General features: G+C 43.3%; 1 protein-coding gene across 8 annotated transcripts in view; it reads right to left on the bottom strand.

The window, feature by feature from the left end:
* FARP1 (FERM, ARH/RhoGEF and pleckstrin domain protein 1) overlaps nucleotides 1-16879 on the bottom strand; it is a 206189-nt gene that overhangs the window by 14375 nt on the left and 174935 nt on the right. For all 8 annotated transcript variants that reach the window (XM_069008120.1, XM_069008146.1, XM_069008156.1 and 5 more), the window contains 4 exons: nucleotides 15817-15906; nucleotides 13536-13669; nucleotides 4361-4442; nucleotides 1459-1696 (listed from right to left, as the gene is read on the bottom strand). In XM_069008120.1, the coding sequence (XP_068864221.1) occupies nucleotides 1459-1696; nucleotides 4361-4442; nucleotides 13536-13669; nucleotides 15817-15906 (544 nt within the window). The remainder of the gene's footprint in view (nucleotides 1-1458; nucleotides 1697-4360; nucleotides 4443-13535; nucleotides 13670-15816; nucleotides 15907-16879) is intronic.

Consider the following 16879-nt stretch of genomic DNA (forward strand, 5'->3'; position numbering starts at 1 on the left):
TCACAGCTCTACTTCATTCTCTCCAAAGACACTGCCTGTGCCATCATGTATGGGAGCACCAGCCTTGATACACCTGGATGGGTGGGCAGTCTCTGAATGGGCCAAAGACACAGGCTGACTTCAGTGCCAGAAAAGCAGTTACAGCCATTTGTGTTAAAAAACCACAGCCACATGAACAGTAACAGTGGTTCCATTCTCCTTCTTACATCATTGCTCAGTTCATCCACCTGCTAGCGGGAGACCTATACTCTCTGCTGGGAATCAATTCACTTTTTTTTTTGCTTCCTTTAGACTATGACCTTTAAGAAGAATCTGTAAACACCTTAGTGAGAGACTGATCCCAGAGTGATGGGGTCTCTAAGTCACACTGTCCTTCTCATGTTCTCTTATTTTCACCTGTGAATCTCATGTTCGTATCCTTTTCAAAAGTGGAGCAGGAATCAGACTGCCACTCTCTCTGGGGGGAGGAGAATGGACACATCATCCTCATCCTCTAGCCTTGGGTGAAAGAAATGCAGGCACTACTTGCTGCCTTGTTTGAGATCATTCAGGCAGCAGTGACATTTGGGCCAACACCTGTGTCACACAGCACTCGTGTCACAGGTCTCTGTGGCACTTCCTATTGCCACAGGTCAGGTTAACTCTGCATTCTGGGCACTGCCTGCTGTGGGTCTCATCCCACAGAATCTGAGGGAGCTCAGCTCACACCTTATGCCTGGGAGCAGTTGTGCTGAGCACTGCTCCCTGCCCAAGTTCTTCCACAGATCTGCACCAGTGCTGTCCAGATAACGGAGTTATCCTTAACCACACAAAGCTTACAACAGGTGTGGGGGACGGGGGCGAGGAGGAAGGAGAGCAAACCATCAGAAAGAAATGGCAGGCAGCGAGTTCAGGCTACAGGAGAGCAATTTCTTCATGTTTGAAAAAAAAAAAAAAACCAACCCCAAACCCAAAACCAACCCATGCTGGCCGCATGGAAATGGTAACAGAGCAAATTGTATGTCTTGAAAAAAAGGACAAATAACAGTTAGACATAAGTAGTTAGGCCCTACTGGGTCAGACCAAAGGTTCACCTGGGCTAGTATTTTGTGTTATTAGAGGATCTCTAGGGAAAGCTAGGACCAACACAAGCACATATGGTATATTCCCTGTGCTCCCTCCCAACCTCCCAACTGTTTTCAGTTCAAGAGACTTCCTGAACTTGCTGTCATTTCTGTATGTTTAATAACCCCCAGCAGAATTCTGTTCCAAGTACCTGCCCAGACTGTGGCATAATGTGTATAGAAGAGCAACCTTAATCCTACTGTTTATGGTGTTCTGAGGGCTGGATTTTGCAACTCAATCCTCTTTTGATGTAGGCTTAAAAAAAAAATATTTTTTTTTCTCCAGCCATACACCGCTAATGGATTTGGACACCATTCCCCAGCTCCAGGAACTGACGTCTTTTCTCTTACTTACCTCTTGAATCCCTGAAGTCTACGTGGCTTGGAGGATAGTGCTTGCAAAGCCTCTCCATTATCTGCTTGTAGTGCATAAGCCTGTGTAAAGGTCTGAGGAGGAAGGTATTGAGAGGCAAGTAGCAGACTTTCTGGAGTTCAAAATCTCTGCAAAACGTCTCCAGCTTGCGAGAGTTCTTGATCCCATTCTCCAGCTCCATTAAAATCTCATTGTGCTTTCGCAGGTGAACTGTCAGTTGCTTTTATGCATCAAAGAAAAGAGAAGGCTCTCTCTTAATCACTGAGAGACATGACTCAGCCCATACCTAATCCAATAACACATCCAACTAGCACAGCAGTGGGGATTTTGCAAACAAAATCACTGTACAACACAATGGCTCTGATATTCACTTGCCAAGGAGAAAAAGCATTACTCATTTGAAGCAGACACCCCCATCCCCTCTGCATTCCCAGGAAAACAAAAGTACATGATTCAACAAAACTAAGTCTCTTATCAGTGAGAAATCCAAAGGCAAGGAGATGACATGAACACAGCTCATGCAAGTAGGTGCAATGGAGACAGCAAAAAAATGTGAATGGAATTTTCTAAAAGGACAAAGGGATTTAGATGCCCCAGTTCCCTTAGGTGGTTTTGGGGAACTGAGATGCAGGCAAATGGACTTCTAGCTTCTGCTCTCCTCTTATTAACGAGAAGTTGCATCGCGTGGGAAACGGAACAAACACAAAAACAGAGGCGTTGCATGACACAAATGGGTATGTTACAAGCTCTTCATCCTTGGACTACATCCTCTTCTCCTTAGTGCTGTTTCTAAATAATCCCACAGCCAGCAAGGGAGCTGCACACCAGCAATGAATGAGGTTTGCATGAAATACGTAACTCCATTTAGGTCTCAGCATCACAGATATTTATTCACAACTTCCCCTTAAAACAATTCCACAGTATTTTTAAAAACAATTTCTACAGGGAATTAATTGTGTTTTGTGAAAGGTGAACTGGTTCTTCAGGATGTACAGAGCTTCTCTGAGCAGCCAACTAAAGTTTTCCAGTATATGGTAGAACACTAAGCAGCAGCAAAATGAAACTGAATGCATAAATTGAATGGACTTGAGAAGACATTCTGGCTTAATGTGAATTTTGTGCTTTTTGACACATTTCCAGTCAACTCTCTCTCTCCTGTGTTTTGTGACATCTTTACCAGAAACATACCTTCCCTAGAGCCAAGCTGCTTCCTCCACACACTGCATATTCATTTTACAGGTCTGTAACTCAGAAAAAGACACAGCAGACCCTCTGCTACAGAGGCTGCCCATTAATTACTCACTCTTAACTTTTTTCCTATGTTAGTTAAACAAGCAGTGTCAGTTTGCAGATCTTTTAACAGGTCTCATGGTAAATAAATACAGTTTTATCTAACTTTATTGTTTCTTGTGCAGTTCTTTTAGGTTGAACTAGCTTTTGACTCTTTCCTCTACATATCAGCTGATCAGTGGTGGTGGATCTCAAAGCAAAGAGATCTTCCCTCTAATGGGAAAGGGAAAATGGAAAAGATGAAAGCACACTGCCAGGTCTAAGTTACAGTGAGGACTATACACTGCCTTTAGACTAGTGCCCCAGAAGGACCTGCAGACAGCAAAGGACAGACAATTTAATGTTGCAGGATACCAAGAGCAGAGACAGAGTCTATCAGAAGCTCTCTGGTATTCTAAAAACGGTTTGTGAAGAGATGAATACTTCTTGAGCGCAGGGATGGAGGCAGAAAAATCCCCTCTACATTTTTTCCAATGCATCTGAATTACAGCTTGAGGGGAAAAGCAGTTCCTGGCTGAGTACACTGCAGAGAGAGTAAGGCTGCCTTATTGGTGACAAGGCTGCCTGTGCTGGGGATGGTAAATCGAGATTTCTGTGTTCCCTTTTTCTGATCTGCTGTTCAATCGCTCGTGCATCACTTCACTTTCCTGCATCTCTCTCTGTCCTTCTGAAAGATAAACCAAGTCCTAGTGAACATCTCAGGAGAGCTGTAATGATTAAACTGCCCTTTCCTCCAGCCAAGGACTCAAGGCTGCTCCATTTACTAACTGCAGAACTTCCAAGTGGCCATCCCCAAGGAAAGATTTATTGGAGAGTTTCAAAATCACTCTGAGATCTGCATGCTGAAGGTGAAGTGCCATGTTTTGCCCCACACTGACCTGGATGTGTAGATACATTACAGTAAGGTGAGCTTACATCCATACTGTACAAGTCCATAGGCTTTTCACAGGCTCCTGTGCCTGCATTCCACGCTGTTTTCTCAGTAACACAGAGCATCAAGAATAATGCTCTGGCCAGGCCAAGAACAGTTGCAAAGTCTGCTGAACATTACACCTAGATTTATGGTTCATACATGTATTTTTACTTCTAGTTTTAAAGGGATCAGAGGCAATTATTCTCATGATTCAAAAACCTTTCACCTAACTTGGCACTGCAGTGCACAAATATAACTTTCCCAAGTCAAATCAATATCCAGTTTATGGTCACTAATCCTGCAACATCTTAACATGAATATTTGCATGAAAAAGGCACATTCAGCATTTGAACAGTCTCTTCAGCCACACAAATTCCAATGCTTTGCCTTCTTATTTGAAGGAAAAAAGAACTGGAAATGAAATATTCCTGAACTTTTGTGTTTGCTGCTTCTGTATTAGGAGAGTGGAGGAAAGGGGCTGGAGAATTTAAAATCAGCTTGCAATTCTGAAATCCCAGGGAAACCCACCCATTGCTTTCTACGTCATCAAAGGAAACTTTCACAGCATAAGCCTTGGTTAAAATTGGCAAAAACAAGCACAAGAGGCAACACCATATGAAAATGAAAAGCATGCTAATGTTAATCCATGTCAAAGCTTAATAGTTATAGGATCATTCCTACCTTCATACTCTGAATGTTCTTTAGCATGACATCTCCGATTCTTTGGTAATCTCCTTTAATCTGAGCATTAGAGCGGCCTTCCCTGTCAGCAACAGAAATGCCACACACTTCAGTCATGCAATAAAACTGCATAATCACTTGTAAGCACTGAAACTCAACAGCTCATTTCTTTTAAAATCCTGACCCCCATGCTCTTTCACTCAAAAGCATGCGAGGAATCTTCCTGACAGACATGAAATTCCCAGGTACAGTACACCCTCCACCCAGCCTGCCTTTTACTCCTAACAACAGAGAGGGCAGGCACTTAACAGAAGGATTAGACTTTTAAAGAAAATTGCTAGCACTTTGAACACACCAGAGAAGGCTGGAAATGGTTTGGGGGCAAAAGGAGCCATCAAAATCCCATGAGAATATGTGATCTTAGGGCAGAAAGTTAATTCTGTTCAGATACAATGACTGAACTCCAGAACAGGACCTGGGGGTTGTTCTTCCTCTGAAAAGCTTTCTGCTTGTGCAAGGGACAGTGGGGTTAAAAAAAAAAAAAAAAAATCCATCTGGCTTTGACTCGTGTTACATAGTGGCAGGAATTTTCCTTCAGTATGTCACTTACGGTATTACAAATGCAAACTGCTGCCTCCCACCCAGCCAGCTGCACTTTGGTGAGTGCAGCACTCAGGAGAAACACAGCTCCTGATAAAAAAGATATTCCTGTATCTAAATCCATGTGTGAGACAGGCAAGGATGCACGCTCTGAGTGAAACCAAACACACGTTTTTTGAAAAATCATGACTGTAAGAACCTGTCACAGATCTGTTCTAACCAAGCTACGCTTTAAAAAGAAAATCACAGGGAGTGTGTGGGGAGAACCACTGTCCCCCTCCCCTTCCCAATTTTATCTTTCAACAGACAAAGAGACTCCATTGATAAACAAGAGATTATTCCATGTTCATTTGAACAACACCCAATTTCATAGGCTGTATTTAATAATTTTCTATTTTGTTAACTCTCCCAAGCAGCCACATGCCTATTCAGGCAAGGAAAACCAGTTCTCAACAAGATTTCTTAATGTTTTTTTCTGAACTGAAGGGTTACACTGGGGTAGGAAGTTGGGTTGTGTCAGTGGGAACTTTAACTACCCTCACTGTTTTGCAAAAACATTACAGAATATAAACACTGCCATAGTCAAATCATGCCCAAGAAATAGTCTGAACTGAAAGTAACAGCATGTTACTGAAAGTAACAGCATGTATGTATGGACACCACAAGACTACAGTTTTCACATTACCTGAGGATAAAAGTACAATTTCTTTCTCCAGAAAGCCTCTGTCTGTCAAATCATCTCCACTCCATGCTGCTCCTTAATTCTCCCTTCCCCCATGTCCTACCCATCCAGCAGCTCTCCCCACCACGATTTCCTCTGACAGGTTGTAAATAAAACCTTCCAGCCACTAGCTCTGCTCCAAGTGCTGCATATCAAAGCACCCCTGAACGAAAACCACAACCATTTGAAGTCCAAGGCAGTACCATCACACTGGCAGGAAGTAAGGGAAAGCCACCCTCCACCCATGGAGCCAGCATGCAGCATCCCCTCCCAAATGGTTCATGCTGGGCCTCTACACACAAGCTCAGAAATGTCAAAGCCAGATGAAATTGTGCTGCTGCCAGCAATGGCACGGTATCCAGCAATTATCTCTATAAGAATTCCTGCTTTACGTGTTACTCTCTAATTCTCTGGCACTGCCTGGATCCTTTTCCATGTCTCTACATTTGAATTCACCTAATGGACTTTGGCAGTTTTGTGCCTTTCTGAGTATGAAATATATAGTTATCTACTTACTGCCAAGATAAATATTAAGTACATCATTACAGACTGCTTTTTCTAGAGGCTGCTTTTCTGATCTGAAGGTTACGATACAGACTGGCTAGAATACACATTGCAAATTTCTTATCTACTAACTAGCTACTCAGAGGCTGAGCCCAAGCCTACCAAAGTCACAGTGAGTGCTTCCAACAGCTAATATTTAGTGTGGTTGTTCATGGAAGTCAGGTCCTTATTTCCTAAAAGCTGACCTGCTGGACCCTCTTCAGCACCACCAACACTGACTGCTTGCACAGCATCTCCCCACATCAGTCACACACAAAGCATCATGAACAGTCCCCCTTCATTGGCCTCAGCCACAGACTTTTCGGCTTTCAAAACTTACTCTGCATCTTGGCAGAGTGACAGAGACAGAGAGAAGGGGGTTCCCCAAAAGCAACAGCCTCTCTCCAGCTGTTGGCTGAATAGTGAAGAGCTGAATGGTACCAGAGCCCTCAGCCCAGGCCGACAGATGACCTTTGCTGCACACAGATGCATCCTGCTGGAAGAAATAAACCCAGGGTTTTCTTAGAAGAAAATACAGAAATGTGATGGCTGTGTACTGCTCCTTGTTCCAGCTACTCTTCTTGCTTTAGTTATTTATTTCCAGGCAAATGCTATCCCTTGCAACAGAGATGATTTTCCCACTGGGGATGGTGCACAGGCGTGTAGGCTTTGAAGTGGACAGAGAGGCAGGGAAAGCTGAAGCTGGGCATGAGAGAACATGACAGCTTCCCATCTGCCTCCTAAACCCCAATTCCACTCTACCCCAGCTCCATGCTGGGACCCCAGAGCAAACCCTATGCTACACTGCCATCTTCCCCAGCTCCTCAACATGCAAATCCCAAGAAAACAAGAAGAAACACCAAGAAAAGAGCATCCAAACACACAGAATATAAAACCAAAACTTAAAGATACAGCATATCAGATGATGTCTTACTGCTACAACAGCCCAAAGCACAGGAGCAGAAAAGAGAGCTCTCCCTGTGTTGTATGTTTTGAATAACAACACTCAGCTTGCTGAGATGGAAGAAGCTGCTCATTTGTTGTGCATCAATGGTTAAATTGTTCTTCTTACTCCTTGTTTTCACGGGTCACTGTTTGAACATGGTGTCTATCTGCCAGTGACAAGGGACAAAGCTGAGGGCCTAGGGTCTCACAGCTTTTCATCAGGAGCTGATTTATGATGTCCATCTCCCTAGAAGATGTAGGAGCTGTTTTCCCCACACATAATGTGCCCTTACTCCACTGACATTGTGGGGGAGGTCTAAAGCCACTGAAAATTATGCTGAAAAATGAGGACATTATTGTATAGTAAGGTCATTTCCCATTTTTATCCAAATAGTCCCTTCCTTTTTACAGCAATGCAAGTGTACAATAGCAAGAGAAGAGGAGACTGAGTTATACCTGTTAAGAAATTCAGACACTACCTTATATGTATTACTCCAAACAGCCATCAGCTTGACTTACAGCGGTTACACAAACAGCCCTGTCAGATTTTCGAATTACATAAAGTTCTTAGTGTATATAATTGAAAAAATAATGGAAAGAAATCTCAAGTCAGCCCATATCCTCAATCAGAAGGAACAGAAATTTGATGGGGATGGTGGAAAGGCAAAAAAGAAGAGAGAGATATCTCAATAGAGATTTTTTTTTTTTTTGAGGTAAACACAAAAGTGTTTGATTGCAGTCCTTGAATTGCAGCCAAAATAATAATAAATCAATTGCAACAAATTATATTTACAATGTGTGACCTTGTGTTACGTGCTCAGGAACTCCCTCCTGAATATGATAGCTGGTTCTTTGAACATCTAGATGCTTTGAAGTAAGTTCTAATATTAAAAAATACCTTAAACATTCCTCATTACAACTGCCTTTTAAATAAGAAAAATGCTTTGTAATTGGAAAAGAAGAGTCAATAAAAGCAAACACCCCCTTCCTTGCTCACACCCTGCTTCTTACTGCCCTGTCCGTTCCAGCCGGCACTGCAGCTGGACTTCCAGCAGTAAGTGGAGCATGACACACTGCTCAGAGCCTAAGAGATGCACTGCTGAAGCCATCTGAGCTTCATCCAGAGTCATACCACAGATTGTGCATACATTTAAAGACTTTGAGATGGTTACCCCTGTTGTGGGAGAAACCCCACCTACAGCAAACATGCATCAGTAATGCTTTTAAATGGTAAGGGATCTGAGCAAGTAACACCACTGCATGAAAATACACTGTTAATGCAACAGCATTCCACATCTTGCTGTGGAACAGCCTCAGAGCTGATCCTGGGCATATCCTGCCAGGAGAGCCACAGAGATGGGCTCTAGCTCTGACTAATAGATCCTGGATGTGCTATTTCTCTCCCACAATTTCCAGTTAATTTGGGCGTAGCACAGCTCCAATCCCCAGAGGTACCCCAAAGTGACTTCAGCAATGAAAACTTTCCCCTCAAAATCAAGCACAGTGTGCTGGCACCAAGCCCCTCTCCATGTCTTGGTCTCAGGAATCCGCAGTGCATAACTCAGAGGTTTGTACAACACATACCTCATTTCTGTACACAGGACAAAGACACTTTTGAAGTCATCCTCCTCATGCCTCCTCACCAGACATGCAGAACCAGCTGAACAGTCAGCACTCTGCTTTTGAGAAGGCAGATAAGGACTGCTGCCTTGTTTATATAAACTGTCTATCAGGCTGTTCTTCCTCAGTGCAAGCATTTGTTCTCAAACAAAAAATGGTTAATAAATCAACATTTGGCTCATCTTCCTACACCTCCCTGAGTGCTTTTTCATTAGAGGTTTTAAATTTTGCTTCCATAAGTCCTGATTGCGCCTTCTCCTTTCATATGCTAAGATCTAAGAGCCCTTTTTTTGCAAATTACCAGCCACACATTCCCATCTGGTAACACTGAGCAGCAGCTTTCCTCAGAAAGATCTGGGAGTCAAACTACCAGTTTCCCTGGAAGCAGATGAGTCTGCCTGCACTTCTGGGAAGTATGTCACACTTTTCCTTCCTAGCACATGGATAAGGCCCAAAACACAGACTTGTACTACCTGATGAGGGCCTTCCTTGGGAAGAAACAGCTATCCTGGCTTGCCCCAGCATTGCTCTCTATGCTGCTCATTGGTCAGCCAAAGGGGGATACTTATGGTTCTCCATTTCCCACTTTTTGTCAGCATTTAAAGAAACCAGTGTGGAAACTTTTAATACATTTAAAGGGGTGTGGAAAGATGAGCTCAAATTTTTTGGATGGAAAATGGTGCTTGCGGCCCAAATGAATAGCTTATTAAACAGCTGAGATAAAAGAAGGAGTAGAACCTAACTGACATCTCAGGTTCAACTGCCCAGAAGCTGATGAAGTCTATCATACTCCACCTGCACTGCCCACACCTCTTCCTCCTTGCCATAAAATCTTACCAGCCCTGGGAAACAGGAGCCAGGTTTAAGTCACTGACATATGCCTCCCATATTTTCTCCCAGCAAAAAGGCTTGTGAACTCCTGGCCTTGTACCCAAAGCCTTGCTGAGGAGCAACCTGCATGAGCCCTGGCAGCCAGGACCAGAGTCTGGGTGGCCAAGTGCTGGATGCAGCTCTTCTGGCACTTGCTCATAGAACAGCCTGACGTGTGCTGTTCCCTCTCCCACCCGAGGCAGCTTCCGGCTCTTCTCCTCTTCTCTTTCCTTCCTGTGTGAGAGGGCAAAGCACCATGCCTGTCTGCATCCACCAAAGGTCATCCTTCCTCTCCTCAAGCCACATGGCCTCCAGTGGGGTATTTCACCTGTTTCCAGGAACATGGCCAGTCTCCAGAGCTCAGCACAGTTGGGGTAACTGAGGAGGTTTATGGGCTGCTTTACTGGGCACTGCAACAGCACAGGCAGGGTTGGAAACATGGGATCACTGATCTTAGGATGCTGTGCAATAAAACCACCAGGAATCTCCTCAGTTTCATGACCAGAAAGAAACTCTGGCTGAGAAAAATGCACTGAATTCCTATGTTCTGCAGGTGGCTATTGGTGTCAGTATCAATCTATATTGTATTAGAAACTATCACTAGGCCCTGGACACTGAGATGTGCTGCTCTTAGGAAATGCAGCACTAAAGAGAAAAATGGGTGAACTGTGTAAAGAAACAGATCAGACCTGCCAGAATCTATAACCAGGTCAAAAGGACACTGGCCCTTAAGACGTTCTGTAGCAAACAGCCTGCCCCTGACTGCAGATTCAAACACTTCAGAAGTCTTCAAGCAAGCCAGAAATGCTTTTAATAATAGACACAATCTGAGCTTCTTCCAGCCAAATACTAAAAGTCTATAGATGTTTTAACAAATTAAAGGCATGGAGACATCTAACAATTGTTATGCACAATCCCCCCGAGCCTTGCTCTCCTTACAGCTCTTTTGCATCAGCCTCAGCTTCAATATGATCCAAGGCCTAAGAGAGCAGGGAATAACCTCCTGTTAGATCTTCCAACATGCAGCATGAAGGCTTGAAACAAACCTTAGAGAACTGCACTTATGTCTGTGTAGAATGAGCAGGCTGAATTGCACTTTAAGTTGATAAAACCCAGCATCCTACTCACTAGGGGAACACAGATGACTGGTTGCAGGAGGCTCTCTCTCTCGGACAAGCTACCCGAGGACACATGGGTAGCTAGGGGTTTCCAGCAGCTTGATGAAGTCCACAACCCTTTCATTCAAAGGCCCTTTTTTTGTAGGACACATCACCCTCTGACAAATGCAGAGCAAGCTCTTGTCTCAGGACAAGTGTCCCACCTTCCTCCCCCCATCCACCTGCCTGGAAATTTAAGAGCTGACATGGAAGAGTCAGATTTAAATTAGCTGGCTTGAATCCTGCCCACATCTGCCTGCAGCTGCGCCACCACTTCAGCCAGGCCTATGATTTGCTGGGCAGCTGGGAGCAACCTATCCAGAGGTGGTGAACACAGCCAGAACCCACTGCCTTAAAAACACCTGGGGCCAAAGACAGCGGTACCATTCTGGCAGTGCAGACATTGAGCTAAATGACCTTGACCATGCTGCTGACAGAATTCCCAACCACATTGCCACCAGCTTTTTGTAGATGCTGAGGGGCTGTTTAATTTTGTCACTCACTGTTTAATTAAACACTAATCTCTACAGGATAGAGTTTATTGCTTGCGGCTTATCTCAGCATCTGTGGCATGATACAGAAACATCAACGCCTCCAAAATAATACCTGTCAGCAAGTCTGCTTCCCTTCCCAAGGCATGTATTCAAATCTTCCAGAACTTTAACAACAACCACTGTCTACAACAGGGGTATTACATTAGGTGCATCCAGGCTGTTGGTTGCAAACTGAATGCAGACCACGGGCAGGAACGTGACTGTTTTTTTGTCAAGTGATTCAGAGCAGCTGACAGAGAATTCCCAGTGGCTTTACACTAACTATGGAAGGACATGCAATAGCTGAGCTGACAAAATCAGAATGAGATGCCCAGCTGGGACAAAGTTACCTCAGCAGAATATTTTTAAACAAATTTGTATTGCAAAGTGACTTTGCAGCGGATCAGCACTTTAAATCATAGGGTAAGTGCAGTTTAAATACGATATTAGAAACTTTAAACTGGGGTTTACCACCCTGTGAAACCTTTGGACCCAAGGAGAAGCTGGAAAACAAAAGGTTTATTCAGCTCTAAAAGAAGCTGACTGAAAAGGAGAAACAAAGTAAAACCATGGAAACTCTAAAAGCCTAAATACTTTTCCTTTCTTTTAACATAACTGGCCCTTCCCTCTACTTACTACAGTGTCACCTTTCCACAGCAGGCTGGTAGTGCTGCATCATCCAATCTTTGAAAAACATCACACCTGAACAGGAGGTTTGCATCCACATCTAATGCCACCAGCCACCTCTAATGCCACCAGAAGGATATAGGGGGTATTTCTATTTTAACATGTGCCCCAGGAGTCAGCACCCAGCGAGATAAGACTGGTCTGATAGAGAGCAGAACTTTACTAACTGTATAAATTTTCCTTTTCTGCCCACCTTAACCCCAACTTGTTGGGGATTAACTCCAACTACTGTTAATCTTACACCAAGGTTGAAGAAATCAGTGTTTTGTAACATCTGAAAGAACCTTCTTGGAGTACCTCTAATAAATAGTGCAATGCAATTAACACCAGAACAGCCCAATGAAAAAAAAGAAAGATACAGGCAGGGTGGCTGTGCAGAACATATCTTAGGAGTAACTATGTTAGTTATATATAAATACATATACAAATTATATATATATATATATATATAAAAAAATTACATTAGGAGTAATAAGTTGACCAAAGTCCTGGGTGAGGATGTCAGCTCTAAGAGGCAGTACCACATTTCCCTCTTCCCAGAAAACACCTGCTAATTCTGCAACTGTGCAGGGGGGGTTTGGACAGCACTAGTCTGCAAAGTGCTGTGCCCTCATTCAATGATCTCACCACATCATAAGAGCTAAACTCACACACTGTGTTTTGCTTTTGCTTTGATTCATTAGTTAAAGAGGCACCCATCTTGATTAAACTGATTAACATCCATTAGGTCTGCCTGCTCTGCTTTCATGTGATTTTCATTGTCACTTTTCTAACTGAGAAGGAAAAGCTCAGCTCCCAGAACCAAAGTTACAAAAATTGCCTACACAGAGCAAGACAATCTAGTTCAGAGAGGTCTAACTAGAGCAAGCAGAAGGCTTCTGCTTGTGCTGCTGCCTCCACCAAGATTTCAATGGTCAAATGAATTAAGAGTCTTGCCAGGGAAGAATCAGTCAATGCATAGCTATTTCATAAAAATGCCATGTTTTACTGTCACTATTACGTTAAGAATAGATAATTTTCAAGCCCAGTGTCCTCTTCCAACACTGTCTATTTGTAGAGTGCAAGGTAGACCTTGAGAGTGTCACAGCTGCAATGCTGCAGAAGGAGAAGCTGATCTGTGAAATCCTCCCAGCCTGTGCCTATTTTGACAGAAATCAACCTGGTCCTTTGCCTCTTCCTCTTTATTACTGATAAGCCTTGCTTGCAGCATGTTCTTCAAAAGATCTGCCATGTAGAAACACTGACACTTGGCAAGAGAAAGCTTCATCCAGAATGATGATCTCATTTGCATATGTCTGTAACTGAGATATCTGAACAACAGAGTTTGTCGAGTAAACATGAACAAAGCACGATTCAATAAACCCTGTCTGTTAATAACCAACATCTGTGACTTTCACAAATTAAGCACTACAGTAGATCACAAGGAGTTAGAAAAAAGGGAATGTAAAAATGCTAAACTGCATGAAATAATACAGATAAATAACAATCAACAGTCTTACCACAGAACAAGTCTCTGCTCAATTTCCTTGAGAAAACCAGTGTGAAATTTGTGCAAAGGTTCAAAGTTGGAGAAAATTAGATTTTTCAGTGTTTCAGGCATGCAATCCTCTTTACTCACTGCACTCTGAAACCACTGCAAAGAAAAAAAGAAGCAAAATTATCAGTGGGTAGAATGCAGAATCATTTGCTCTCTTTATGAACCTAACCCAAATATTCCTCACAGCTAAGCCAGCAAGGATCTTATTTAGCTGGCACTAGGAGTACAATCCAGACTATCCCTGACACTCCTGTGTGCTGAACTGGTGCTCTTATCAGAGATCAGGCCCTGCATAGTTGAAAAAGGAACTCCCTGCCCCTTTCCCATCACTGATCAAATCCTGAAAATTCTTTTCAAACCTAAACTGGTTAGTCAATACAAACTGAATTTGGAAATGCTGGAGGTGCAAGAGTTTGCAACACTTGCAAACAATCCAGTAAAAGCAAAAAGAAGTATCCTCTGCATTTTCTTTTTGCTGAGTTCTGTCTGAAATGCCTTTGGCAGGAGTTGGTTCAGTAAGCACCCACGCCCATGTTGCTGTGTGCACACAGAGGACATCACTTTACAAAGTGAACAAGAGGAAGACACTGCTATCACAAAACAGGAATGGCAGTGCCAGACACTGCAAAGACTGAAACAGGCTCCTGCTTTGTCTTGCTCCATATTCTCTTTATTTCGCCCTAATAGACTATGGGTCACACAAAACCACAGGACTAGGCAGCCTGCCAAGGTAGCAATGCCTATTATCTTCAACATGGTAACACTGCTCCCTCCTCACTGCCCTGAGGGGTTCCAGCTATCTGTGGTTGACTTCCAGCAGTGCCTAGGAGGCTGTTGGGACCATAGTAGGCTGTTACAGCAGTCTTGCTTGACACTGCATCAGCTGGAGCTGAGCCAGACCTGGGATGAAGAGAGATACCTCCCAAGCTTCGGTCTCCCCTGCTTTATCTCAGCACCGAGGAGAGCTAAAGTTGAAGCACATTTACCAAGTCTCAAATTACATGCACAGCAGTTGTTCCTTTTCCAACTGTGTCAGCAACTTGTTCACTCTCAGTGGCCTCCTGGGCCAGTTACTTGTGGAGCACAGCTGTATGCTAATCATCGGGCCTGTCCCTCTTGGTGATCCAGCAAATTCAAATTTGCCTACCACAAGAATAAAGGACAGGGTGGCAAATGGGGTTTAGCTCTGAAGAGCTAGAACTTTTTGTTTCTGCAGCCACTGGGTGAAATACTAGATGAAAACAGCATATCTGCTGTTGAGACTGCAGCAATGACTGCAGAACTATCCCACAGAACCTGGCCACTTCTCTCAGCAGGCTGGCTTCCCAGAAAGCAAGGGTGAGTAGCAGTGGGGCCACAGCTACCTTGCTGCCTGTAAAAACCATGTTATATTGCCTCTGTCTAAGCTGGGCTCTGATTAGCTGCATCTGTCATGTGGGATCCTGGAACAGACAAGAAGCTGAGGAGAAAGTGTGTCCCTGGTTCCCAACTGGTCCCAAAGCTCTCCCCTGAAGCATGTTCCCCTTTCCACAACACTCAACACAGGAGTTGGCAATGCACCTTACTGGGTGATTTAAGAACAGAGAGATCTGGAGCTGGCCAAAATGCCATGAAGGGGTTTGGATCCCATGCCATTTCACAGAAAATGGTTATTTCAGACCAGATCTTGTACACATTATTCTTGGAAGTGAAACAAGACTGTTGCTGTGTGTGCAAATATGGCAGCTATTTGCCTTGGTGATTTTAACAGCCACACTGATCAGATGCTACAGATGAATGACTCGTTTAACACACAGTTTCACTTACTGAAAAATTAGAATCATTCAAATAGGTACTCCACAATATTTCATGTTAAATGGAGGGCATTTAATACAGTAGAAAACATTTATATGTGCCCCTAAGGAGCTACTTCAGTTTTAAGAGAAGTCATTGAAAACCCACAGGCATTTTTAGTAATTTTAACCACAAAGCATGAGAGCAAGAAAATATAACTGAAGTGTGTCCCAAGTTCCTCAACCTGATACAGTTTCTTAGTGCATGTTACTAACCACAGAGCAAACCTCTACTCTCTGATTTTTGTGTTATTTCCTCCCTGGAGGAACACTCCTGTGCATGGCAAAGAATACCTACAGTGCAGAATATAAAAGCAGCATGGAACAGCTAGGATGTTAAATGGAGCAGATGAAATACCACCACTGACTAGAGCTTCACGTGTTTCGTGAGTAACGCTCACGTAAACATACCGATGTGATGACTTCAAGATCCTTCAGGTATGTTCTCTCCGTAGTTGCCACTTCTTTAGCCATGAAGTAAGATTTCTCAGTTGGGAACCTCTGTGAATTGCAAGCACATTAGGTTTTCCTCTGCTTTTATGGAGAAAAAAACCCGTAGATAATAAATCATGAAGAGAGTTACAAACCAGTGACCCTTGCTTATGGTTATATCGTGACTCATGCTTGAATATTCCTAAGCCCTGAAGCCCAAAAAACAGCCCTTCCTTGCAAACACAAGAGAACAAGCACTTTCTATGGGTTTTTGAGAGACTTCTTTTCCTGTGAACATGATTTCTACAGCTTTGGGGTGTTGATGTTCCTTTAAGTCTATTCCTGGAACAGGACATATTGTGAACTTTATGAAGAAATCCTTTGCAGGCTAGATGACCATTTGAATCAAATGTCAAATTTGACAAAACAACAAAAATCTGTGTCTGATCATTGTAAATTTTATAATCAGGATGATAATCCACAGGAAAAATACTTTCAAAAAAATTCAAACCTGTAAGATTTCCCAGGCTGGACAACCGAACAGTGGGAGAGGGGAAGGATTTTAGACTAAGTTACAGATTTAAAATTTCTTAATTCTGAAGAGCCAAAGGAACCCAGCTGATCTTCTTCTGTGTTGCTCAGGAAGCAAAAATTAAGGAAAAAACATCCATAGATCTTCTTCCTTTGTTTCCTCCCTGAAGACATATGATGCAGTGGAAACACTGTGAATGCCCAGCGAAGGGAGTCTGTGTGGGCATTTCCTAGTCAGAATGCACCCCCATAGGAACCATCATCAGCTGGCATACACAGCAGCCACTGGCTGCTCTATCTTGGACTGGCACAGAGAGTCCTGACTCTCTTAACTGATTCTCAGCTTTTCTTCTTCTCAAATTTCTTTCACATAATCTTGCTAACTACACACAGTGTGAACAGAGATCTTCCTTACACAAACTCCCACTCTCCAGCAAAGCCAGTGGAGTTCCTTTATTCCTTCTGAGACGCTTCAAGCTGAGGAGAAAAAACAGGCCACAGAAGTACAAAA

Source organism: Aphelocoma coerulescens, chromosome 1 (genome assembly GCF_041296385.1).
Source record: "Aphelocoma coerulescens isolate FSJ_1873_10779 chromosome 1, UR_Acoe_1.0, whole genome shotgun sequence".
Classification (NCBI taxonomy): domain Eukaryota; kingdom Metazoa; phylum Chordata; class Aves; order Passeriformes; family Corvidae; genus Aphelocoma; species Aphelocoma coerulescens.